Genomic DNA, 27,967 nt, shown 5'->3' with positions numbered 1-27,967 from the left:
TGTGTAGAGGGAGAAGGTTACACCTTTTACAAATGTATGTTAAATATACAGAATTGTTCTATAGTCGAATGCAATTACATCAGAGTTTCCAATCTCAGGGTAAGTCAACTCAGAGTTCAAGTTTTAACTCAGAGATGGTTGTACCTCCTTTCTGAAACAGGCCCCAGGTGTTTCACACATGGTAGCCTAAACACAAAGGTAAAATATGTTGACCAGTTGAACCTGTTTGTTTTAAGTTGACAACAGAATCCATTTTGTGTGTCGAACGCGAACATCAGGAGAGAAGCTGTTTGTGAATAATGTAAGTCAATTTGAGAACAGACCAATTTAATGCTGTTATCTAGAGACAGAATGGATTTATGAACTGAATGAAGTTTGTGTTTTATGTTCTTCATTGTTGCGAAAGAGGTAGGTTTGAACAAACATTTCTGCGATCATATAGTACTATTTATAATAATAGTGTTATGTTGAATATTAAATATTTAAAATGTAACATTAAAAATGTTAAATATTTCATTTTGGATTCGTTCATTGTGATTATATTGGCTGGTTTATACAAGTTTAAACAATTGAAAGGATCTTTGCTCGGTGCATTTGGAAACAAAGCTTGTCTATTTCTAAATGTAGTCGCGTGCATCTCTAATGATTATATTTTGTGTGTGCTGAAAAAAAAAACATATTAAACATATTCGCAACAGACACACACCAAAGCGGATATAGCGTTGCCAGCGGCACTGAGTGGAGTTTTAACGCTGTAGTGGACACGCACCGTAAGCGTAATCCCAATCAGTTAGGTTTGTCCGACTATGTCGAACGTGTCCGAACTGGGAACTAATGTTGAAAACTGTTGTACATTTTTAGTCTGTGTGTTTCAGTGCACTGCCTGTAAAATGAGTGTCTGTGAGAAGAGAGGGGAGGATGAGGGTGTTCACACACATCCAGAACCCAGCTGTGTGTCTATCAAGAGTAATGCATCCATGATGGACCCCCCTACACTCAAAGCAGTGACCTCTGACCCTGAGTGAGTATAAACATGATCCAACTGTTGTAGTGAAACAAAATACAGTATGAAGTAAAAATACTGTTCACCTCTGCGCCCTACCATCTGATGTCAGGTATACAGACAGAAAGAAATCTGGTTTACTGAGTTTCATAAATTACCATCTTATTCTCAGCTCTCCTCTTCCTTGCGAAAATGAAAACGAATTAAGCCTGTTTTATAAAAACATTTCTGCAACCATTATCATGCATCATAAAGACAATCACAACTGGATTAAAGCACTTTTATGGGAGCAATCTCTGAAATTAAGTTAGTTTTATATAATTTGTTACACATTTTAATACGGTGCTTCATTAGTTAAACTCATGAAGAATTCACAATAAAATTGGTAAAGAATGGCCTGGACATTCATGTTGTTGTCGAATGTTTCTTCATAGCAGTGAATGTGTGGATTCTAGGGGTGTAACAATAGGCCTATATCGTGTCACAATATATCGCAATACAAAAATGCACAATATGTATCTTGGATAGTGACAATATATATTGTGTATAGTTCACACAAAATAAAAATTACTATGTGAGAAAAAAAAAATTAAGTTTAGTGTCAGTACTACATGAAACTACTATATAATGTTGAACATAACGTATAGCCTAATAATGCAATGGAGGAATATTTGTGGGTCCTGTTAATGCCAAATGTCTTATGTTACCAGTAAATAGCCACAATGATCATATTGTGTCATAACCTGTCATATCTCATACTTTACTGCAGAGCTTGTTGCCATTTTCTGAAAATGACATAAATCCATTTTGTCTCTAGATAACAGCATTAAACTGATCTGTTCTCAAATTGACTCACATTATTCACAAACTGCTGATGTTCACGTTCGTCACACAAAATGGATTCTACTGTCAACTTAAAACAAACAGGTTCAACTGGTCTAAATTTTTTACCTTTGTGTTAACCGTCTGTGGGCCGGCCCTGACCAATTTGCTGCCCTAGGCAAAATTTTACCTGGTGCCCCATGCATTTACAGCCCATTTCACCCCGTCATTGTGTTCATGATTATTTAGCCTATATATATATATATATATATATATATACACACTACAGGCCAAAAGTTTGGACACATTACTATTTTTAATGTTTTTGAAAGAAGTTTCTTCTGCTCATCAAGCCTGCATTTATTTGATCAAAAATACAGAAAGAGAGGGGAGGATGAGGGTGTTCACACACATCCAGAACCCAGCTGTGTGTCTATCAAGAGTAATGCATCCATGATGGACCCCCCTACACTCGAAGCAGTGACCTCTGACCCTGAGTGAGTATAAACATGATCCAACTGCTGTAGTGAAACAAAATACAGTATGAAGTAAAAATACTGTTCACCTCTGCGCCCTACCATCTGATGTCAGGTATACAGACAGAAAGAAATCTGGTTTACTGAGTTTCATAAATTACCATCTTTTTCTCAGCTCTCCTCTTCCTTGTGAAAATGAAAACGAATTAAGCCTGTTTTATAAAAACATTTCTGCAACCATTATCATGCATCATAAAGACAATCACAGCTGGATTAAAGCACTTTTATAGGAGCAATTTCTGAAATTAAGTTAGTTTTATATAATTTGTTACACATTTTAATACGGTTCTTCAATAGTTAAACTCATGAAGAATTCACAATAAAATTGGTAAAGAATGGCCTGGTCATTCATGTTGTTGTCGAATGTTTCTTCATAGCAGTGAATGTGTGGATTCTAGGGGTGTAACAATAGGCCTATATCGTGTCACAATATATCGCAATACAAAAATGCACAATATGTATCTTGGATAGTGACAATATATATTGTGTATAGTTCACACAAAATAAAAATTACTATGTGAGAAAAAAAAAATTAAGTTTAGTGTCAGTACTACATGAAACTACTATATATAATGTTGAACATAATGTATAGCCTAATAATGCAATGGGGGAATATTTGTGGGTCCTGTTAATGCCAAATGTCTTATGTTACCAGTAAATAGCCACAATGATCATATTGTGTCATAACCTGTCATATCTCATACTTTACTGCAGAGCTTGTTGCCATTTTCTGAAAATGACATAAATCCATTTTGTCTCTAGATAACAGCATTAAACTGATCTGTTCTCAAATTGACTCACATTATTCACAAACTGCTGATGTTCACGTTCGTCACACAAAATGGATTCTACTGTCAACTTAAAACAAACAGGTTCAACTGGTCTAAATTTTTTACCTTTGTGTTAACCGTCTGTGGGCTGGCCCTGACCAATTTGCTGCCCTAGGCAAAATTTTACCTGGTGCCCCATGCATTTACAGCCCATTTCACCCCGTCATTGTGTTCATGATTATTTAGCCTATATATATATATATATATATATATATATATATATATACACACTACAGGCCAAAAGTTTGGACACATTACTATTTTTAATGTTTTTGAAAGAAGTTTCTTCTGCTCATCAAGCAAGCCTGCATTTATTTGATCAAAAATACAGAAAAAAAAAGTAATATTGTGATATATTATTACAATTTAAAGTAATTGGTTTTCAATTTATTCTATTTTAAATGATCATTTATTTGATGATAATTTAAAGTATAATAAATTGAAAACCAATTATTTTAAATTGTAATAATATAGCATTTTAATCAACAGTATATTTTTGTTAACCTTTTATCGAATGTCTTGGAGTATAATGTATCATGAGTTCAGTACCGTGATATGTAGCGAATCGTAAAATGAAGGTATCGTTACACCCTGTTCACCTTCTTAATGTCTCATTAAAGTAGCACTTGAGTGAATATTTAAAGCAGCACTCAGTAGCTTCGGGATTTCTTCGCTGTATTCTCGCTTTTTGCTCGCAGGTTTCTCTCTAGAGCTCCCCCCACAGCTTCGGAATAGATATTTGACAACACTGTTGTAAAAACTCGTTGGTGATTCTCAGACACCAGAGGCTAGTAGATCAACGACATCAAAGCAGATGGGACATTCTTTAAAACGTCTTCTTCATTCAGGTTCGGACAGCGTGAGGGAGCGCAATAATGACAGCATTTTAGCAGATTTCTTTTGGCCGTAAAGCAATTGTTTACATCGCGAGACCTGATTTCACGCGATACTTCCTGACGCAGCGGCCGGAGACCCGCCGGCTCAAAGTTGCAAGTGCGGATTTTCCGCTCACGGGCACCAGGGGGGTGCGAAACGACCACCATTCAACCCGAATTAAGTAATATAACCATTCCAATGACTCCGAAGCTGTTCAGTTAAGGTAAAAAAGTTACTTAGTTCACCTTTAAGCTAGATGAAGAAGAATGTTCACTGAAGAATAAGGATTACAATGTTCTTGTAGTTAACAGAGACATGAAATATATAATCTTAGCTTGATCACTGGGTAAACTAACTGCTCCAGAACCAGTGAACATTGAGTCAAGAACGCAACATTTAGCCTAGATCTTCATTATAACTTGGAGAAGATGCATCAAGTGAAGTTTGAGAGGAAGCATGATTTAAAGCAGTCATATAATGCCATTTTAGTACAAGCTATTATGATTCTTTAGGGTCTAAATTAAAAGTTTGTAATATACTTTAATTAAAAATTCTCTTTAGTATTGTAAGAAAACACAAATTTTACCTGGTCAAAAACAGCTGTGTTTTCAGCACTCTGTTTAAGTGCATGTCTTTAAATGATAATGAGCTTTGCTCACCCTGCCCATAGATATCATATAAAGGCTAGATGTCTCGTCCGCGCTGCTGGCCAATGGAGGTCGACGTCCGCACACGGCGGCCATCTTACCACAGGGTGCTCGCTCACTTGTAACATAGTGCATGTACTTTTAAATAACCATAACTTGCTCAATTTTCTACCGATTTTCAAACGGTTTGGTTTGTTATAAACGTCAGAGATGTAGCTATGACACTGCATACATATGAATAATTATAACAATGGACTTCCATATGAAAGAATTATAGCCACGTTAATGACGTTTGTAAGAAACCAAACCGTTTGCAAATCCGTCAAGATTTCAGCGAGATAAGAGGATTTATGTGCGTGCTGATCACTCACCTTAATTCACGGAGCCCTGTGGTAAGATGGCCGCCGGTAATGCCGGAAGTGACTCCGCCTTAAGACATCTAGCCTTTATATGACACGTGCCTTTGGTGTGAGAGACCCGGGTTTGAATCCACTGTGAGACACCAATGTGTCCCTGAGCAAGACACTTAACCCCTAGTTGCTCCAGAGGCGTGCGACCTCTGACATATATAGCAATTGTAAGTCGCTTTGGATAAAAGCGTCAGCTAAATGAATAAATGTAAATGTAAATGTAAATATGATATCTATGACCCTGCCCCTCTGTTCTGTGGGGCGGTTTGCCACAACAACACATGTGGAGTGTTGCCTTGACAACAGTTGAGGGTAGGGCTGGGCGATATATCACATGACATTGTTAGGCACATCTCGTCAGTAAAGCCGGTTCCTTGATTAGTAGTAAATCGCCTGTGTATTAATTCAAGGAATGATTAATTCTCATTTTAGAGCGTTTGCCTGAGAATACGGGACAAATTGCGTTACGTACGGCTTTCATATGGGACGCTTCATTGTTGCCTTAAATATGAGGCGATTCCGTATTATACGGAACGGTTGGCAATGGCATCCCAGTGTAGGCCCCTCCCCAGTGTAGGCCCCTGGGCTTCAGCCCATGGAAGCCTATGCATTTATGCGCCCCAGCACGTCAACAGCGCGTTTCAGGCTATGCAGAGTTGTAGACAGGCAGTCATCGAGCACTGCAAACAAACGGCAGCCACCTTTTACAGTTCTTCATGATCCATAACAATGAGCTTTTGTTGCGTTTACGCCATAACTACCGTAATTAAGAGATGGAAACCTGTGACGTTCTCCTACTAAGAGCAGTTCATGTCATCAGACTTAAATTTACATGTTTCAATGGCAACACTATTAATGCAGAAATTAATCTGCAGCTGTCAGATGGTACAGGTCAGTGCTCTTTAAGTTGTTGACATTTATTATAATTGTAATGTTATAGCCTATGCTTTGAGACATGAGGTAATTTAACGGCAAAAATGGCTGTGGCATTCCCTTTTGCAAAAAAAACGTCAACACCCATAATACCTACAGTGAGGAAAATAAGTATTTGAACACCCTGCTATTTTGCAAGTTCTCCCACTTGGAAATCATGGAGGGGTCTGAAATTGTCATCGTAGGTGCATGTCCACTGTGAGAGACATAATCTAAAAAAAAAAATCCAGAAATCACAATATATGATTTTTTAACTATTTATTTGTATGATACAGCTGCAAATAAGTATTTGAACACCTGTCTATCAGCTAGAATTCTGACCCTCAAAGACCTGTTAGTCTGCCTTTAAAATGTCCACCTCCACTCCATTTATTATCCTAAATTAGATGCACCTGTTTGAGGTCGTTAGCTGCATAAAGACACCTGTCCACCCCATACAATCAGTAAGAATCCAACTACTAACATGGCCAAAACCAAAGAGCTGTCCAAAGACACTAGAGACAAAATTGTACACCTCCACAAGGCTGGAAAGGGCTACGGGGAAATTGCCAAGCAGCTTGGTGAAAAAAGGTCCACTGTTGGAGCAATCATTAGAAAATGGAAGAAGCTAAACATGACTGTCATGTGGGCCAAAATCCCTCCTGCAGTGTGTGCAAACCTGGTGAAAAACTACAGGAAACGTTTGACCTCTGTAATTGCAAACAAAGGCTACTGTACCAAATATTAACATTGATTTTCTCAGGTGTTCAAATACTTATTTGCAGCTGTATCATACAAAAAAAATAGTTAAAAAATCATACATTGTGATTTCTGGATTTTTTTTTTTAGATTATGTCTCTCACAGTGGACATGCACCTACGATGACAATTTCAGACCCCTCCATGATTTCTAAGTGGGAGAACTTGCAAAATAGCAGGGTGTTCAAATACTTATTTTCCTCACTGTATCTAATTTAAAATCACAATGCATCATATGTCGATGTTGGGTGAAAATATAAAATTATGGAAGTTCTACCTGTAGTTTTAACAAGTGCTCTGGAGCTGTCCTAGGTGCAGTGTTTACTATAAGACAGAGAAGAACGGGTACAAAAAGCAAAAAAAAAAAAAAAAAAAAAAACCCGTTCTGTTTAAAGCGTCACCAGTTACTAAACAAACTTCATGGGTCCAACGCAGGTGTCAGTATAAAATCCAAAAGCGCTAGTTCTATTGGTATAAATTAGAGCCAGCTACTCCTGGAACTAAAAACAAAACAGAAATATGTACATACAAATTTCAAAATAATTTCTGAAACTTCAAATTTCTAAATTTAAAAATAGTGTTAAATTGGTCTAAATGTGGTGTCATTTGAACTATTTAAAGACATTTAAATAATTAAATGTTAGAGTTTGGTGTCTTAGAAACATTTATAATACTGTGTTTGTCCTTTTCATTTCACTGTTTCTGCAGACTGAAGAAAGATGATGTGATCAGATTAATGACCTGCACTGACTCTGACTGTCAGACCCTCATCAGGCAGAGATTCAAAGACCAACACAAAACCAGCATGAAGAACAAGTATGAGAGCTTATTTGAGGGAAAAGAGAATCAAACCCTCCTGAACAGGATCTACACACAGCTCTATATCATAGAGGGAGAGAGTGAAGGAGTGAATGAAGAACATGAGGTTTTACAAATAGAGAAAACAGCCAGAACACAAGACACTCCAATTTGCTGCAATGACATCTTTAAACCCTTACATAAAGCAAGATGTGAGGAGAAAGACACAATCAAGACTGTTCTGACTAAAGGCATCGCTGGAATTGGAAAAACTGTCTCTGTACAGAAGTTCATTCTGGACTGGAGCGAGGGAAAAGCCAATCAGGATGTAGATTTCATGTTTGTGCTTCCATTTCGCGAGCTGAACTTGATTAAAGATCACCAGTACAGTCTTCACAGACTTCTGCTGGACTTTCATCCTGAACTTCAAGATCTGGACTCAAAGATTTATGAGGAGTGTAAAGTTGTGTTCATCTTTGATGGTCTGGATGAAAGCAGAATTGAAGTGATGTTTACAGATGATGAGAAAGTTTGTGATGTGAATAAGTCTTCATCAGTGAGTGTGTTGATGTCAGACCTCATCAGAGGAGATCTGCTTCCCTGTGCTCATATCTGGATCACTTCCAGACCAGCAGCAGCCAGTCAGATCCCCTCAAAATACATCAGCCGTGTGACAGAAATTCAGGGATTCAATGATCCTCAGAAGGAGGAATATTTCAGGAAGAGAATCAATGACGAGCTTCAAGCCAGCAGAATCATCTCACATATTAGAAGATCAAGAAGCCTCCACATCATGTGTCACATACCCGTCTTCTGCTGGATCTCAGCCACTGTACTTCAAAACCTCCTGAAACAAGATGGAAGTGCAGAAATCCCTCAAACTCTGACTGAAATGTACATCCACTTCCTGCTGACTCAGATCAACATGAGGAATCAGAAGTATGATGAGAAAGATCCAGAGAAAGCCCTGAAGTCCAACAGAGACATGATTGTGAAACTTGCTGAACTGGCTTTCAAACAGCTGATGAAGGGCAATGTGATGTTCTATGAGGAGGACCTGATTGAGAGCGGCATAGACGTCACAGACGCCTCAGTGTATTCTGGGATTTGCACTGAGATCTTTAAGGAGGAATCTGTGATTCATCAGAGGAAAGTCTACTGCTTCATTCATCTCAGCTTTCAGGAGTTTCTAGCTGCTTTCTTTGTGTTTTACTGCCATGTAGTCAAAAATGAGGAATCACTGAAGTCGTTTATGAATGAAAGATATCAGCAGTACAGTGGGAAAAACTCTCTGAATGAGCTACTAAAAGCAGCAGTTCATAAATCTTTCAGGAGTAAAAATGGATACCTGAATCTTTTCCTGCGGTTCCTGCTGGGCGTCTCACTGGAGTCGAATCAGAGACTCTTACAAGATCTACTGACACACACAGTCAACAGCTCAGAGACCATCAGAGAAACCACACAGTACATTAAAGACGAAATTAGGGGTAATGTGTGTCTCTCAACTGACAGATGCATCAATCTGTTCCTCTGTCTGCTGGAAATGAAGGATCAGACTCTGCACAACGAGATTCAGGAGTTTGTGAAATCAGAGAATCACTCAGTGAATCTACTCTCTCCATCTCACTGCTCAACAATCGCCTACATGCTTCAGATATCAGAGGAGGTGCTGGATGAGTTTGATCTGAAGAAATACAACACATCAGATGAGGGCAGAAGGAGACTGATACCAGCTGTGGTGAACTGCAAAAAAGCTCTGTGAGTATTATTTTATGTGATTAGAGATCAAACTGAACAGTAAAACTGAATTCCTACATCAAAGCATGAAACCAGTAAAAGACAAACACAGTGTTTAATTGGGAAGATGAATGAAGGCTTCAATGATAAAGTACTTTAATAATTAAGTGAACTATTTCTTTCTATTTGTTTACTAGACTGTTGGGTACAATCAGTGTTTTTTTCTGAAAACAGTATTTGAACTTATCTCCATATTTAAACTATATTTCATCCTTGTTAGTTAAAGGTTACCTATTATGCCAATTTCAGTTTTACCTTTTTTTTTTTTTCTTTTTTTTTTTTTTTTTTACCTAAATGTGTGTTGGCAGTGTGTGTACACAACCACCATTGAATGGTATAAATCCACCCACTCCTCTTTTTTTTAATCCCCATAAATCATAAGCAGTGCCTCAGAACAAGCTGTTTGCAGATTCTAGCATATGTGATATCACACATGACATCACATCACCCTATTAGCATAGACCCCGCCCTAAACTGTACACAGTCCGTCACGTTTATCTCCTCACCAGAGCATTTAACACTAGCATTCATGTAAGAAGTGTATTCTTATTAAAGGGGTGGTATAATGCCCCTTTTTACAATATGTAAATTAAGTCTCTGTTCTCCCCAGAGTGTATATGTGAAGTTTTAGCTCAAAATACCCCCAACAATTTTTTTACAGCATGTTAAAATTGTCCCTTTTTGAGGGTCAGTAAAAACATGTAATTTTGTGTATCCCTTTAAATCCAAATGAGCTGCTGTTCCTGACATAGAGGGCAGAGCTTCAAGAGCTGTGTGTGTGTGTGTGTTTGTGTGTGTGTGTGTGTGTGTTAGTAGCTCTGATTACCTCACGTAGACAAGCACTAAAATGTCAGAAACTGTTCTGCCTTTTATGTTTAAACTGGAGTCGGACAATAATGGAGAGATTGAAGAAGTGACAACATGTAGAATGCAACAGGACGTTTCTGAATGGTTAGTTGATGAATTTATGTGGATGTGGAGTTAACTATCTTCAATTAGCATATTCTGTCATGATAATCTATAAAATCGCTAGTGTGGGAACTGTTGTAAGATGCCTGCAGAGTGACATGCTATTGCATTTGTGTTACGTACTGTATTGCATTTGAAAAGACAGATGCGACAGCTTGAGCAGACTCACAAAATGTGCTTTACTACAACAGCACAAAACTCTTCTCATCATGGACTTCCAGGGGCGGGGTTTATGTAAATTTTAGGAATGTCGTGTAGTCCCTACCAGCCCTTTGTTGTAGTCCTTAAAAAACGATTTCTTTAAAAGCAAATATCTTCCTTTGCTTTGAACTTTGAACGTTGTAACTTTGCTGTTGTTGTTTATGTTCAAACAGCAACATTACACACTAACTAAAGTTAGAAAAGTGAAATCATAATCAACCACCCCTTTAAAGCTACTAAAGTTATTCAGTTGAGAGCAGTGAGCAATTTTCTTTTTTCTTATTTATATTTTCTATAAATTACATTTATATATAGTTATATATTATTTAGTTATATATATATATATATATATATTATGTATGTATATATATATATATATATATATATAGTTTCTTATATTCATATTAACAGTATATACAGCAGTAGGTACTGTATATTATGCTGCTTTCACTTTAATACACAGATATAATATACACATGCAATTTATTTACTTGCTTTTACATACATAACTCACTGTGTTTATGTGAACTGTGTGTGTTTTTGACATAACCTTGTGTGGATTTGACAGTTTAAGCACAATAAGACATTTAAAAAAGAGTATTAAATTAATGCTCATGGGACACGCCATCTGACATCCAGCTTTTTGTGCTCATGCTTCGATGTGTGCGCTCAGAAAACCATATATCAGAAGTTAAGATTGATATGGCTTTAAAACGCATACAGATAAGACCTCATTTGGATTTAAAGATACATTCATGAAAACAGCATGTTTTCCTTCCATTCAAAAATGGGCATTTACAACATGGTGTAATAAATAATCTGTGGGGTATTTTGAGCTGAAACTTCAGACACATTCTGGGAACAAATAAGACATATTACATCTAGTAAAAAGAGGCATACTAGGTCCCCTTTAATAAATATGTTTATTCAGATGTGATTAATTAAATAATAGTCTTGGAATCAACGTGCCAAAACAGATTGTTTTTTCTTCATTGCATATTCATTTTTTTTTTATAGACTTGCTGGCTGTAATCTCACTGGTCAGTGCTGTGAAATTTTGTCTTCATGTATACAATCGTCAAACTCACTGAGAGAGCTTGACCTGAGTAACAATGACCTGCAGGATTCAGGTGTGAAGCTGCTCTCGGATGGAATGAAGAGTCCACACTGTCAACTAGAGATACTGAGGTAAGAAAAACAGAGAAAGATTCACTTGTTTATAAAAATTAAAGAGGCCCTCTGCTCTAGTCCTGATCTCCAATGTGTTTGTAATACATCAGCAGACCCTAAAATTGTAAGACTTTATGTTTGTATTTGCTTCAGAATGTTATATATATATTAGGCCTGGGGGAATTAATGCAATTAACGCAGCACTTTTTTTTAGCCTCGTTTTAATGATTTCCTGTTGCAGCTGCTATTGAAAAGGCTGAAAATATGCCGTCCTGCCCCTCCGTGTTCGGAGATCAGATTTCTTTCTCGCACAGCTTTCATGAGCGGGTCTTTCCCGCTCCGTGTGTGTGTGTGTGTGTGTGTGTGTGTGTGTCGGCGCGCTGCTGCGCTCTCTGCTCAATGTTCCGTTCCGTGTTTGCGCTGTGCGTTCTGAATCTGCTCTGTCGTTAACGGCCCAAACGCTCCAATCATGTACCGATCAAAGTCCGCTCAAATGACGTGAAATTTCTCTGTAGTAGACTTCTGTTTGCTGAGCTGGTATAGTCATGCTGGGCAACAATGGTAAAATTACCTGCTCTGATCACATCACAATTACCTGCTCTGATCTGACCACAACTGGCAAAAGACGGTTTAAATTTGAATCGTTTCTGTCTGTGAATGTTTCGCTTTTAGCAAACTGTATTGCTATAGGCTACTGAGTAAAATTCGAGTGAAATATGTTGAAATAAAATGTATTTGTATAAGCAACGTATTAAACTGCAAATTAACATTTATATTTCGTATAATAAAAACGAAAGTTACTATGTTACAGACATATGAAATACAACATTTCATTGATTAGTTTTGGATAGATTATCAAAAATTTGTCAAAAATAAAGTAATCAAATAATATGTTGTAGTGTTTATTCCAATGTAGCCTAGGCTATATTCAAGTAATGAATCCTTAACTTTGAAATATGTATGATAAATGTATACTTTAGTTCTCTTACGAGAGTTCTCTCGTACTGCGTTTTATCAAAACGCTACGGGAAAAGTCTCTTTTCACGAAACACTGAAGCAAAAATTATCCTTTAATTTTTCATATATGTAAAACGCGTTGCGGCAGCAGCAGACAGCTGAAGCAAGACGGCTTGTCTGCTCATTGGCTGCTCTGCGGCAACTGCATAAGCCTATCGAGCGCAGGCTGATGCAACATCAGACCAATCAGACCAACATCTCGCCACTTCCCGCCGAGACGGGCGTGGCTTACCTCTATAAAAGGAGCTCGAGAAGGCTGATTCACTTGATTTTTTAATCTCTTCAGCGAAGCGCACGCATCGCTGGATCACGGAAGCAGCGTCGTTCGAAGCAAGCACTTCAGCGGGACGAGCCCTCGAAGCCGCTGGCCTACGCCGCCTTCTACAGCCGTACCTGCTGCGCTTTCCGACGCCCATATCCTTTATTGTGCTCTGTTTTGTGTGTGTGTGTGAGTGTTCTCGTAGCACTCACCCCCTAAAAGAGCGGCGTCTTTCTAAAGATGCCTAAATCCTGCGGCTCGTGCAGAGCCCCACTCGCCGGGGGAGACGACCACGTCATCTGTGTTTCCTGCCTCGGTGAGGACCATGCAGCGCTTGCGCTCGCTGACGGCGGCTGCCCTCACTGCGAGCTTTTGCCTATGGTGGCTCTGAGGACCCGCCTGGCATCCTTCTCGAAGCCTGCATTCTCCGCCGCGATGCCGCGCCGTAAGAAGCGCCGCTCGCAGCGGGTCCCGGAACCCTCTCCACCCCGACCAAGCTCGCCGGTTCGCCCGCCAGCTTCACCGGCCTCCCCCGAATCACTTCCTGATGCTCAGCGCCCGCAGCCTGCCGCCGCTTCATCAGAGGAAGTTGTTTCGGAGGCCGCGTCGGGGGAAAAGGATTCCTGTTCTCTCCTCGCTTCAGGCAGCGAGGATTGGGCGAGCTCTGAGGACCTCACGCCTCCTGCCCGAAAGCCCTCAGTGAGAGCCAACATTGAGACGGAGCTCATGCGAGTACTCGCGTTGGCCGCGGCGAGCCTCGGCCTCGAGTGGTCTGCACCGGAGCCCCCCTCTCGCACCCGGCTCGATGGTAGCTTCCTCCCAGGTGAGCGCAATTCTCCGGAGTCTAAGCCCGCTCCTTTTCTTCCTGAGTTACATGAAGAAGTTGCGAAGGCCTGGAACGCGCCCTACTCTGCGCGTACGCGCTCATCTGTGTCGCCTGCATTCTCCTCACTGGACAAGGCGAATGAACGAGGCTACCTCTCTCTGCCGCCGGTGGAACAGGCTATAGCGACCCATCTGTGCCCGCCCTCTGCTGGACGGCGGACTAAACCGGTGTTGCCTTCTAAAGCCTGCCGCATGACGTCGACGCTGCTCGCGCGAATATTCTCCGCCGCTGGGCAAGCCGCGTCAGCGCTACACACCATGGCTACATTACAGATTTTCCAGGGTGATCTCCTCCGTAAATGGGACGAGGTTGGACCTGATGCTGTCTGTATTGCGGATTGAGGAGTGCTTCGGACCTCACGCTCCGAGCCACCAAAGCTGCCGCACAAGCCATGGGACGCTGTATGGCTTCCGCCACTGTCGCTGAGAGGCACTTATGGCTGACGCTCACGGAGATGGCCGATTCCGAGCGCATCGCGTTTCTCGACGCCCCGCTGTCTTCCGCTGGCCTCTTTGGTTCTTCTCTCTCCGAGTTCGTGGAGAGATTTACCGAAGCCCAGAAAGCGTCTCAAGCCTTCAAGCACTTCCTACCGAAGCGCTCTGGTTCCGCGGCGGGTCGAGACAAACGGACCCCGCGAACCTCACAGCCTCAGCCCCCGCCTTCGGCCTCCTCTTCGCAGCAGCCTCAACAGCGCAGCTCGAGACCCCGCTCTCAATCGAGCGCCCGGCGCCCCGCGCGCGCACCGCGACCGAGGATTGTGGTGAAACCAGAGGCCCCGAAGAAGTCCTAGCCCGCCTAGGAAAGCGCAGGTGTGTGAGTCCCGTTGCGGCCGGCCTCCCACCCAAGCGCCTCGCTGTCTCAGCCCCAAGCTTCGTGGCTGTCCCAGCGTTTTCTGCAAAGCGCAAGCCTGTACAAGTGCCCGCTTGCCTGCACTCAAAAGCCGTTTTTACGGCTACCCAGATATGTCTCGAAAAGAGTGTGATTTCTGGTGTCCCGGCCACGGCCGATGGTGCTATAAATGTAGTGTCGAGGCCCACTTCTCAGTGCCCATCCCTACACACAAGCACAGCCCTGCACTCAGGGCTCGCGCAAATAAAATCGACTCAGGTCGATTGCGCTCCCCACATAGTAAAAGTGCCCACTACTCAGTGCCCACGAACACTATGTCTATCAGATCACAGGCTCTCTGTAAAAACGAGACCTGTGAGCGCGCGCGCTGCTTACACAAGCAGCGCGCCCCAAGCAGTAAATGTGCCCGCTCACAGCCCACATCTACTCGCACACATGAGTCCCACGGGACTCGCGCAGCCCCCCCTCACTCAGCCAAACACTGTTGTAAGGTCGAGGGCGAGCGCTCCGCCCGCTGTATTAAGCGCGCCCCCCGCCTCAAATGCCGCAGGCATAACGCCTATGTTTGTGAGCCCCGTAGCACCTCTGTCGCACGGCGAACAGAGCGTGCTCTGTATCCGGCCCTTAGCCAACCATGCAGATGCATGGGCAGCGCTTCCAGGGGTTTCGGACTGGGTCTTAGGCATTATAAAGAGAGGCTTCTCGCTACAGTTTTGTCGACGCCCTCCGCGCTTCACAGCGCGCGTCGAAACTTCGGTTCCGCTGAATGTAGCACTCCTACTTCGCGCCGAAATATCAAAACTGATAAGCAAAGGGGCGATAGAGCTTGTTCCCCGAGTTCAAAGCGAACAGGGGATATACAGCAGATACTTTCTAGTCCCCAAAAAGGACGGCGGTATCAGACCCATTCTGGATCTAAGACGACTGAACAGAGTATTAGTGAAACGCCGTTTCAAAATGCTCACAACCAGCAAAATTCTCGCGCATGTTCGCCGAGAAGACTGGTTCATGTCGATAGATCTGAAGGACGCGTATTTTCAAATACAGATAGCGTCACATCACAGGCGATTCTTGAGATTCGCCTTCGAGGGTCAGACATACCAGTATACAGTCCTGCCTTTCGGCTTGTCCCTGGCACCTCGTACCTTTACGAAATGCATGGACGCAGCGCTCGCTCCTCTCAGACTCAGAGGCATGCGAGTGCTGAACTATTTGGACGACTGGTTGATCCTAGCCCAATCACGATCTCAGCTCATAGAGCACAGAGCCATTTTACTCGATCACCTCGAGAATCTTGGTATCACGGTCAATTGGGCGAAGAGTTCACTGAACCCCAGCCAGACGATTCCGTTTCTGGGTATAGTTCTGGACTCACAATCTATGACAGCGCGGCTGTCGCCACAGCGCGTGCTGAGCATTCAGCGCGCGGCGATGTCTTTCCGCCGCGGCGCTTTCACCCCGCTCAGAAAATTTCAAAGGATGCTGGGTCTCATGGCCTCAGCATCGTCAGTTCTCCGGCTGGGCTTGCTCCGCATGCGCCCGCTGCAGTTCTGGTTGAAAGCGCGGGTTCCGCGCAGAGCGTGGGTGTCCGGTCATTTACGCCTCAAGGTCGATCAGGACTGTGTCACAGCCCTGGTACCTTGGATGGCGAACGACTGGTACCAATCAGGTGTAAGCCTGGGGACTTCCTCGAGGGTGAGGATGGTGTCTACGGACGCATCCACCTTGGGATGGGGAGCGCTGCTCGAGGGCAGACCGTCCTTCGGCCTATGGTCGGAACGGGAAAAGCTCCAACACATAAACTGCCTAGAAATGCTGGCAGTGCACAACGCGCTGACGCGTTTTTGTCCCCACATCAAGGACCAACACGTCATAGTCCGTTCGGACAACATGGCAGTGGTGTCCTACATAAATCGCCAGGGCGGTCTGAATTCCAAACCCCTGTACAGGCTGGCGAAACGCCTCCTGCTATGGGCTCAGCACAACCTACGCTCGCTGAGAGCAGTACATGTGCCCGGGCTGCTGAATGTGGGCCCGGACAGACTGTCCAGGAACAACGTTCCTACGGGCGAATGGTCTCTACACCCACGAACAGTCCGGCTGTTGTGGGAGAGATTCGGCAAAGCGGAGGTGGACCTATTCGCGTCCCGCGAAAACGCTCACTGCCCCGCATTCTTTTCAAAGACCGACAGCGCGCTGTCCCAAAGGTGGCCGCGCTGCCCGCTATACGCTTTTCCCCCCGTCTCCCTCCTGCCTCAGGTGTTGGAACGGGTCAGGAAAATGAAATGCCCAGTGCTGCTTGTAGCACCGTTCTGGAAGAACCAGGCATGGTTCCCAGTTCTGATGCAGTTAGCAGACATCGCTCCATGGCCAGTACCGTTGAGGAGAGATCTCCTCTCGCAGGCCAGGGGCTCGATCTGGCACCCACACCCGGAACTATGGTCCCTTCATGTGTGGGCGCTCAACGGATACCCGTTGGTCTCGCAGAGGGAGTCATGAATACCATCACGGAGGCTAGAGCGCCGTCGACCAGGCGACTCTACGCTTCAAAGTGGTCGGTTTTCTCCGGCTGGTGTACAGCTCGGAGCCTTTCACCCCTCGAATGTGAGGTAACGGAGGTTCTCTCCTTCCTACAAGAGCTGTTGGATAAGGGTAGATCCCCTTCCACGCTCAAAGTGTATGTGGCGGCTATTTCAGCGTTCTCCGGTTCAACGCTGGGGTAGTCACTAGGAAGGAATGATTTAGTCATCCGCTTCCTCAGGGGAGCTAGGAGACTGAATCCACCCAGACCTCCGTCAGTCCCTATGTGGGACCTTTCTACGGTCCTGGCGGCCATGAAAGGTGCCCCTTTCGAGCCTATCCAGTCAATCAGCCTCAAACATTTGTCTTTCAAAACAGTGTTTTTGATGGCTCTCGCTTCAGTGAAGCGCATAGGCGATCTGCACGCGCTCTCCGTGAGCCTGACGTGCTTGGAGTTTGGTCCTAATGACTCTAAAGTCATACTCAAACCTAAGCACGGCTATGTGCCGAAATCCCTCAACACGCCTTTTCGGGCTCAGGTCATTTCCCTGGCTGCCCTGCCGGCGTCGAGTGAGGAAGGGGACTCGAGTTTTCTTTGCCCTGTTAGGGCTTTAAGAACTTATATGTCCCGCTCTGCTGCCTTTAGACAGACAGAGCAGCTCTTTGTCTCGTTCAGCGGACGTTCCAAAGGAACGGCTGTTTCGAAACAAAGTCTATCCAGATGGATAGTTGACGCCATAGCGCTGGCTTATACTGCCAAGGGCATTCAATGCCCGTTGGGAGTCAGAGCGCACTCTACGAGAGGCGTTGCCTCCTCGTGGGCTTGGTCCAGCGGGATTTCCTTACAGGATATATGTACGGCGGCAGGCTGGGCCTCTCCGTCTACATTTATCAGGTTTTATAACCTAGAGTTCCCGCCTTACAGGCTAAGCTTTTGTCGGTGTAATACTATACCGACTATACTGGGCTGAACTGTGTAAGACCCACGTTTTCCCACATTAGTGCAGGCTCCCTACCCTGGCTATGTGATGTCATATTCGCGTCTGTGGACATGTCTATATAAGGACGGAGGAAACCCCTCCTGTCTTTAGACTCTCCCTGTGAGGTCATGTTAAGCCTGCGGACGCTACAGTATAGGGAATTAAGGCTTCCCCCCCTTATTCCCTGACTCTGTGTGAGTCTATCTGGTGATTATGCACTGTATGCCTGAAATAGCTTCCGGTGATCAGTGTGTTTTTTATCCCAGCACGCACGGCGTTTTGCAAGGGGTTCCCGTAGCGTTTTGATAAAACGCAGTACGAGAGAACTCTCGTAAGAGAACGTACTCGGTTACTAACGTAACCTCGGTTCTCTCTAGAAGAGGGAACGAGTACTGCGTTCCCTTGCCGTGCGTTTGGTTCACTCTGGTTCGCTTCGGCGATCAAAATCAAGTGAATCAGCCTTCTCGAGCTCCTTTTATAGAGGTAAGCCACGCCCGTCTCGGCGGGAAGTGGCGAGGAGGGCGCGAAGCGCCCTCATTGGTCTGATGTTGCATCAGCCTGCGCTCGATAGGCTTATGCAGTTGCCGCAGAGCAGCCAATGAGCAGACAAGCCGTCTTGCTTCAGCTGTCTGCTGCTGCCGCAACGCGTTTTACATATATGAAAAATTAAAGGATAATTTTTGCTTCAGTGTTTCGTGAAAAGAGACTTTTCCCGTAGCGTTTTGATAAAACGCAGTACTCGTTCCCTCTTCTAGAGAGAACCGAGGTTACGTTAGTAACCGAGTACGTTTTTACAAAGAAAGATTACACTTGAATTGTTGTTGTAATTGTAACCTTTTTAATAAAAAAAAAATGTTTTCCTTTTCATATTATAGGCCAATTTGCAAGCACAATTTGTGGAAAAATAAAAAAAAATGTAGATGCTTCCAACTGTTGCTCTTGCATTCTTTCTTGTGACACACCTGAATGAATGCCTCATTAAGTATGCGGGCCCCATTGTCTCCAGGTGCGAACCACTAAATATGCATGATCGTTGACGCCCACTCCGCATATTGCCTTTCCAGACAGAAAGTGTTTTGTAAAATTTAAATCAATGTATTGTGTTATGTGAATGATTAGGCAGGATAATTTTCACATCATTTTGAAGAAAAAACTCTAGGCAACGACATCCATTAGTCAAAAGTCTTATTGACACATATTTAGTATGTGTTTTGTGGCCTTATTTCAGAAACTTTAGTTTTTAGTTTTTTCAATAACCATGCATAAACATTATTCTCTCAAAAATACAAACATGTACATGCATGGTGCTCACATATTATGGTAGCCCTGTTTGTGCTAAACAGAGTGAATTTACACCTTTGCCATTAATATGTTTATAAGCAACTGAAAAAAAACAAAAATGTCAGGGCATGTCAGAACATCTCAAGGACCCCAAAAACACCTTAGACCCCAGAGGGTTAATAATAGCTTTGTAGGACTATATTTTATTTTGATAATTAGTAAAAAATCAAAAAAAAATGTTGATTGATTACTGAAAAAGAATAATATTGATATATTGATGTTTAATATTATTTTAATATAGGGCTATTTTCTGTTCCTTTTTTTTCTTCCTGTGTTGTTTAATTTAATTAGGTGATTCTAAGTTTAAATATTGATGATTACAAGCTTGGGGGAAATGTAATTAATTGCAATTAAAGGAGAACTCCAGTCAATTTTAACATTGAGCTCATTTTTTTGTAAATTTGGAGTGCTGTCAGTACAGAGAACAACGACAAAAATCGGCGTTGCCTACATCGTGTTATCCTGTTTTTAAAATGTGAACCCTGTTGACTTCAATGGGGCAAGATTTAAACCTGCTTTTAGCCTCTTAACATCCTTGATGTGCAGTAGATGTAGATGTAACAGTAGATGTGAAAGATAGACTTCGACCAAAAACAGGATGTAAATACAGGTATGTGCGCTGGCTGAATTAACATCACTTTTATTGATATCTTTCACATCTACTGCAGTCAGATTCACCCGTGTTCACTCTGAAGGAATCACTCACATGGCTGGTGCACTTGTAATGACACATGAAGGATGTTCTCCTTTAATTACAGCAAATTGTGCAATTAATTAGTTAAATTTTTTTTATCGATTTCCATCCCTAATATATATATATATTTATTATAATTTTTTATTCTTTGATTTAAATGTCTAAGTTGTAAGGAGTGGAGATGAACAGAAACAGTTACTGAGATCAATTCTGCTTCATCAACACTGTAAATTCTGCCCCATCAACAATGTACACTGACATTGAGTAAAACACTGACCCAAATTAACTCCAACTGAACTGAACCTGTAATCAGTGATCTGTGGAGAAAAAGTGCTACACTGAATTAATCGGATCACTTCTGTGTGTGATCTCCAGTCATAGATGATGTGATGTTCATTGTGTGTGTGTGTGTGTGTGTGTGTTTGTAGATTATCTGGCTGTATGGTGACAGAGGAAGGCTGTTGTTTTCTGGCTTCAGCTCTGAGGTCAAACCCCTCACACCTGAGAGAGCTGGATCTGAGCTACAATCACCCAGGAGAATCATTAGTCAATCTGGTCTCTGATCCAAACTACAGACTGGAAAAACTCAAGTATGTTCAACACTAAAAATCATCCTGTCGCGTGTTAGTATGTGTGTTTGCTATAAAGTCCATGTAAACTCGTATGTCCATAGATCTCTGCATACAGCACATATATACATATATACTGCACAGAAAAATAAGGACGTGTCTTGATCTCTGTGACTGAAGATGATCTGAATGATCAACAGCTGCTTGTGACTCATAACCCAAAACATCAATTCAAAGCTTGTTGCTGTTCTAGAAAGTAAATTCTCATTGCTGTCAGAGACATGAAGCAAAAACAGATCCAAGTGTGCGTATTGGCTGTTTTTACACAAAAATGAGTGTGCCATCTTTTGCTTTTATAGTGTGGATCATGGAGGAGAGACCAGGATTACAACAGAACCGCAGAAATGTAGGACACACACACACACACACACACACACACACACACACACACACACACACACACACACACACACCTTGATTGTTGTTTTGTTGTCATAAATGTTTTAATCTCTTTTCTTTTGTTAAGATCCATGTGATCTCACACCGGATTCAAAGTGTACCCGGGCTGTGTGTAATAGGGAGCAGGACGGATGCTGTAAATGGGAGCTTAAATAGAACAGGACGGCTGATATATCAGTGGCATTAAAGGAATCAGCAGGAAAAGTTGGAGTTATGACTGCTGGTTTGGATTCAGTCAAAAGTCCTGAAGTCTGAACTGTTTTGATGACAGATTAACCATCTATCACATTAATAATAGCACAGAAATATCTGCCCCTTCACATCGCTCTAACAAAGTAGAATTGTATCTGAACTGGTCGGCCGCCACTCTGTCCTTCTACAGCGTCTCTGACACACAAACACACACACACACACACACACACACACACACACACACACACTCACACACTTGCACACATTCAACAGCACATTCACTGAAATCCTCTATGGTGGATTTGGGGTTTATTTTGGTGGTTCAGTGTCTCTGTGTGAGACTACCAGTGAGAAACAACTGAGAAACACAGTTGAGTGAAAGAAACACACTCACATTATCTCTCTTTTTAACTCACACAGCTGTAAACTCTCTCTCTTTTCTAATCTTAATTTCACTGTGTATATAGAAACTCACACACATTGGCCCTCATTTATCAAAAGTGCGTACACCAAATTTCCAGCGTACACCTGGCGTACACCCAAAACCACGGTGACTTTGAGATTTATCAATATGGACGTTGGCGTACAGCACGCTCAAATCCTACGCCAGCTCAGGAGGTGGTGTACGCACGTTTCGAGTGCGGGAATGCGCAGAAAAACAATTTCTAAAACCACACAACGCACTGACAAACTAAAAGATATGATATATTATGACCCACTGTAAAAAAAAACAACAACAACATAGTAATTATAAACTTAAGTGTTTATTTTTGTGCAACATGGACTTCAATGTTTAATTTGTGTGACTTTACCAAAGCATTTGAATTGTAGGCATATGTATTCCTTAAGTTGCGAGCCTGTGCGCTTTACCTGACGTTTCAAGCCTTGTTTATACTTTCGCCTGGCTCCGCAGCGCTAGTCTCCGCAGACTGCGCGCGCAGCTCCCCAAACGGACGAGGCGTTTATATTCGACGCGCTCGCCGTTGTACTATTCTTTGAAACGATGGTTAGGCCAGGGTTAGGCCCGGCAGGTGTGCACGGGGTTTAGTAATGAAAGGCTTTCAATGACCAAAAAAAATAAAAAATTCAGACTGACAAAATAATAAAAATGACATTCTTCTTCTTTTAAATAATAATAATAATAATAATAACGACATTCTTCTTCTATATAACAATAAGCGTCATTAATAATAAAAATCTAGAAATCAATTTTGTTTCTTTCCACTTCCCTGGTTTCGCTTTCTCTTTCTCAAAGAAGTTTCTCTTCTTTGCCGTCTTCCGTGTGTCCATGGCGTAAAATGAGGGCGGGGGGGGAGCGGAGACTTGAATATATAGGGGCGTGTTATTCTAATGACGCTCGTTTTCAGCCGCGGCATTTATCAAGGGCAGGTATTGCGTACACCTGGATTTCAAAGGTACGCACAGCTTCATAAATCAGGCGATGAGAGGAGTGTAAGCATAATCTTACGCCAATATATACGCCCGTTTCTACGCAAGAATGATAAATGAGGGCCATTGACTTCAGTCTAAACGAGACACACCACAGACTTCTGCTGTGGTGAAGAGACATTTGAGCTTATGTTTTGACCTCAACTTTATAGGTTGAACATCTATCTTCAAATTGTTTAAAGCCGTTGCTTCCTAAATCCTCACGATATTTAAAAGAAAGTTATTTTAACCATTTAAAAATAATGATCAATAAAAGGTATTTTCTCAAATGTTTTTAAGTGTTTTTAAAGTGTTTTTCATATTCGTTTTCATCTCATAAACATGAAAGCACATATTGTTCAACACAGATACAAAACAAATGTTTGTAAAGTCAAATGTTTATCATATGTATATAAAAATGTCACCTGGATTATGAAATTTTCTCGCATGTACTGTAGCAATGTTGCAGTTTTAAACTCAGATGAAGTTGTGAGTCTTGTTTTGCATCAAGAATCAGTGATGTGATGGTTTGATATTTAAACGTACAGTATGTCATTTTTGGCCACTAGGGGTCACTCAATCAAAATAATAACAAAAGACGTACTTTGATGACGTCGGGAAAGAGCGTGGGCTCATGGGAGTTGTTGTCATTGTCAAGAATTATGGATCTTGTCATCAACGTCAAGCCTACCGATCTAATAATGTTTATGGATGTTAATGTTTATGGATGAGTGAATACATCGATGGTTTTATCATCACTGTGATATGAAGCAGTTCGGGATTGCTAAGAGACAGCTATCAGCTCCACATGCGACGCGAGTCCCGCGGATATAAAAGGAATATGGACATTTCATTCTACCGGACTACACGCAAGTGCAGAATTACAACTCACAGGTCAGTTTATTAGACACATTAAACTTGTGAGGTAACGCAGCGCTGTTTCACTTGGTCTAACATTACACTGTATCACACTAAACTGCATTTAAATGTGTTGAAATTTATGTTTCTATGTGTTAGTTTGTCTGTATGAGACTAGCAGTAAGCTAGATCAACATTAGAATAACATACAGATCATATTCGAACATTTTATCATTGTTGAACTATATAACGTTAACATTGATTAGCTTTATGTAAATGTGCTCACCTGTTTAATGAAGTACATGTAGGAGCAGTCGAAGTCTCGGACATGGAGCTCTCGGCATCTCGAAAACACCGCGCAGATATTGATTCTCGGTTTAGTTCTCCTTTTTTATCCAAAGTCTGCTTGCCATGGTCCATAATGTTTGAACAAAACAACAGCGTGCAGATAGACATTGCGAACTGTACAGAGTTGTCCACGTCAGTCGCCTTGGTTACTATCAGAGGGCTCTGGTTGCTATGGCAGTACGAGCGGAAACCAGGGAAAACGCGGATATGACGCCATTGACGGCGACAAAACGGAAATAAAGAAACGGGACGTGTCTTCGAATTAAATAAAAAAATTCTCCTCGTTTGAAAGTTGTTGGAAACAGTCGGGATAATGTAAGTACACAACTAAAAATATATATATATAACATAGATATATTGATTTTTTGCTATTTTTAAAGCAAAAAAATTACATATTGTACCTTTAAATGGTTAAATGAGTGTGTGAATCCAGTGCAGAACATTCCTCTCACCACCAGAGGTCTCTGTAACCCTCTTATTGAAATTTACTCTTAAAGGTATAGTTCACCCACAAATTAAAATTACCCCAAGATTTACTCACCTTCAAGCCATCCTAGGTGTATATGACTTTATTCTTGGAGTACAAATTCCTGGCTCTTCCAAGCTTTATAATGGAGGTGAATGGAGGACGAGATTTTAAAGGCCAAAAAAGTGGATCCATCCACCATAAACGTACTCCACACGGCTCTGGGGTATTGATTAAGGCCTTTTAAAGTGAAGCAATGTGTTTAAGAAAAATAACCATATTTAAAACTTTATAAACTAAAATAACTAGCTTCCAACAGACTGCCGTACGCATCGATTTACACCGACCTGACGTATTGACAAACGCAGAAGCGAAGATAGAGCAAAACAAAACACTGGTCACAAATTAGAAGTCTAAATGAGAATTTTTAAAGAGAAATGTTGTAGGATTTCAATATATAGATTAGAAGAGGAGTTTGAGTTTTTTGTTGCCCAGCCGTATTTGTTTGAACCACAAGAGGCGTCATACATCACGTCAGGGGTTACTCATTTGGCATAAGTTGGCCGGAAGCTAGATATTTTAGTTTTTAAAGTTCATTTTTCCTACACAGATGTATCAATTTGCTTCAGAAGGCCTTTATTAACTTTTATGATGGATTGATGCACTTTTTCGGTTTTCAAAATCTCGTCCTCCATTTGCTGCCATTATAAAGCTTGAAAGAGCAGGGAATTTTTTTAATATATCTCTGATTGTGTTCCTCTGAAATTAGAAAGTCATATACAGCTAGGATGGCTTGAGGGTGAGTAAATCATGGGGTAAGTTTCATTTGTTGGGTGAACTATTCCTTTAATATGAACACAATTCAATATTAACACAATTGAATATTTATTAATTTATTATTACTTAATTGTTGAAGTACTGTTGAAGTAGTAGTATTAGTAAAAACTAATGTTTGTAATGTCAAATGTAAATTATAAATATACAAAAATAATGTGTCAAATATGAATTACAACAATTTTCAAATCTAGCATTAAAATCTAATGGCAGGTGAAGTTGTGGCACATATTTTGTCTTAAGAAATAAGTTAAATGAGTGTGTGAATCCAGTGCAGTTCATCTCTCCACCAGAGTCTCTGTCTCTCTTATTGAAATGCAACACATGAACAAATGCAACACAATTCAATATTCACATTATCACAGGAGATATAACCAGAAAAAGGTTATTATTCACATATTCCTATGAGATCAGTTTTCATGTTTGCAATTTAAGACTGTTACTTAATTTTGTCTCTTTATGATACAAAATTACCAAGAGTGTTTAGATGAGAGATTCTTCTCCAATTTACAGCCTACTTAATTTTTTATCTTGCAGCTCGTCGTGACATTCATAGTGACCAGCAGAGGTCGCACTAACCCAGTGGTTCTCAACCTTTTTTTTCAGTGGGCCGCACTATGTCTAAGTTCAAGTTTCACGGGCCGCATATCATTTACATTTGGCGTCACCAATGCCAACTAACCAGATATTAAGGTATCTAAATGATTACAGTTAGATTTATTATTATTATTATTATTATTAGAGAGTATAATTCTACTTACCATTAATGGGACACCTGATGTTGTCGGGAGCAGATCAGTTTGGTGAAATTTGGCTCAAAAGGAGTAACAGCACAATGAAGTTGCGACTGTAAGTTGCAGTCTGTTAGACGCGCACGGAAACGTGACTTGATGCGCGTCATTGCAGAAAATGTGCGTTCGCAAATGTATGTCGACCCAAATATGGAAAGCACTTTTGAACTTAATAATCTGAGGTTTTGTCCAGAGATGTTTCGCCACATTTCTGTAACTGAGGATGACTGTTGCGCGGTATGGCTGTGTCCTCTTGCCTGAACATCCATCAGTTCATCTTCGAGTGCGCGGCGGGACAAACCGAAAGTTGCAGCCAAGTCCTTGATTTTTTCCACAGGGAAAGTCAATGGCTCTCTGATGAAATGTCCTGCAGATTTTATTCTCTCAAAATCAGAAAAACGAGAGGTGAATTTTTCCTGCATTTGACTGACAGTTTTAACGAATCGTTCTTTCTGTTGTATGTCCAGTACACCCTCACACACGTCATTCAGAGGTGGAAAGTGAGTTAAATCATTATCTTTGAGTTGTGCAGTGTACAGCCCTAGCTTCATTTTGAAACTCTCAACACAGCCCAACAGGTCATCAACATGTTTTTCGTCACCTTGAAGTTGTAAGTTCAGCTTGTTTAGGTGAGCTGTGACGTCTGAAAGAAAAGCAACGTTTGTTTTCCACTCATTGTCTCTCAAGACTGGACATCTTTCTCCCTCGCCGATGTCATTAAGAAAGTTTACTATCTCGGGGAGTACAGCCAGAAAGCGATGCAAGACTTTCCCACGACTTAGCCATCTCACTTCACTGTGCAGAATGAGGTCTCCGTAAGCACTGTCCAGTTCGCCCAACAACGTAATAAAACGGCGGTGCATTAGAGGCCGCGCTCGAATGAAGTTGACCACCTTGACCACAGTGTTCATAACCTCCACTAAGTATCCATCAACTAACTTGCTGCATAGTGCTTGTTGATGCACAATACAGTGAAATGCCAACAAGTCAGGGGAGATTTTTCGCATTTCAGCTACGACACCCTTGTGTTTTCCCGTCATTGAGGGCGCACCGTCAGTAGTGATGGAGACAACTGAGGATTCCGGTACGTTCATGTCTTTGCATGCTTCACTAAGTGCTCTATAAATGTCCTCGCCCCTTGTTCGTTCATGTAGCGATTTCAATGCCAATAAATCTTCTGTAACCTCAAAAGTCTCTGAATTCACACATCTTACCCAAATGCAAAGCTGAGCAACATCTCCGATGTCTGTCGATTCATCCGCAGCCAAACTGAGTGCTGAAGCAGTGGCTAGCTTAGTTTTTAGTTGTTCTGTCAAATTCTCAGACATTTCAGAAATTCGACGAGTAACTGTGTCATTGCTGAGCTGTAAACTTTTTATCCTGCGAATTATCTCGCTCTTGTTGCTCAGATCATCAAACAGACATTGTGATTCCAGAAAACAGTTCTTAACTAGCTCTCCATCACTGAATGGTTTGCCGTGTTTGGCAAGGAGCCAGGAAATTTTGAACGTTGCTAATGTCACGGCCTGAGACACTTTTAAGCTAGCTCGCATTGTATTCTGTTCAACAATGGCATTTTTTTCAAGACTAGTTATCTTGAAAGCTCTTTCCTGAGATCCAGGTGGATATTTCGTGTCAAAAGTTGCATGGGTGGTATCGAAATGCCTTTTGATATTGTAAGTTTTGCATACGGCCAGTATTTTATTACAGAGCAAGCAGAAAGGCTGTCCATCTCGCTCGTTGACAG

At 41.8% G+C, this 27,967-nt stretch overlaps 1 protein-coding gene across 2 annotated transcripts; it reads left to right on the top strand.

The window, feature by feature from the left end:
* Nucleotides 1–244: 244 nt before the first annotated feature.
* LOC311280517 (NLR family CARD domain-containing protein 3-like) lies at nucleotides 245–22,565 on the top strand. 2 transcript variants are annotated; one of them, XM_084392704.1, is made up of 8 exons: nucleotides 245–301; nucleotides 862–1,021; nucleotides 2,206–2,322; nucleotides 7,503–9,350; nucleotides 11,577–11,747; nucleotides 20,704–20,865; nucleotides 21,204–21,250; nucleotides 21,371–22,565. In XM_084392704.1, exons 2-8 carry the CDS (start codon nucleotides 891–893, stop codon nucleotides 21,457–21,459), a joined length of 2,565 nt encoding a protein of 854 aa, XP_084248830.1. In that variant the 5' UTR covers nucleotides 245–301; nucleotides 862–890; the 3' UTR covers nucleotides 21,460–22,565. The 2 variants fall into 2 exon arrangements, with proteins under 2 accessions (XP_084248830.1, XP_084248829.1); XM_084392703.1 differs by having other exon boundaries at nucleotides 248–301; nucleotides 876–1,021.
* Nucleotides 22,566–27,967: the final 5,402 nt, after the last annotated feature.

This window comes from Rutilus rutilus, assembly GCF_951802725.1.
Source record: "Rutilus rutilus genome assembly, chromosome: 21".
NCBI lineage: Eukaryota > Metazoa > Chordata > Actinopteri > Cypriniformes > Leuciscidae > Rutilus > Rutilus rutilus.
Note: the sequence above shows the minus strand (reverse complement) of the source record. Positions and strands in the feature narration are given on the sequence as shown.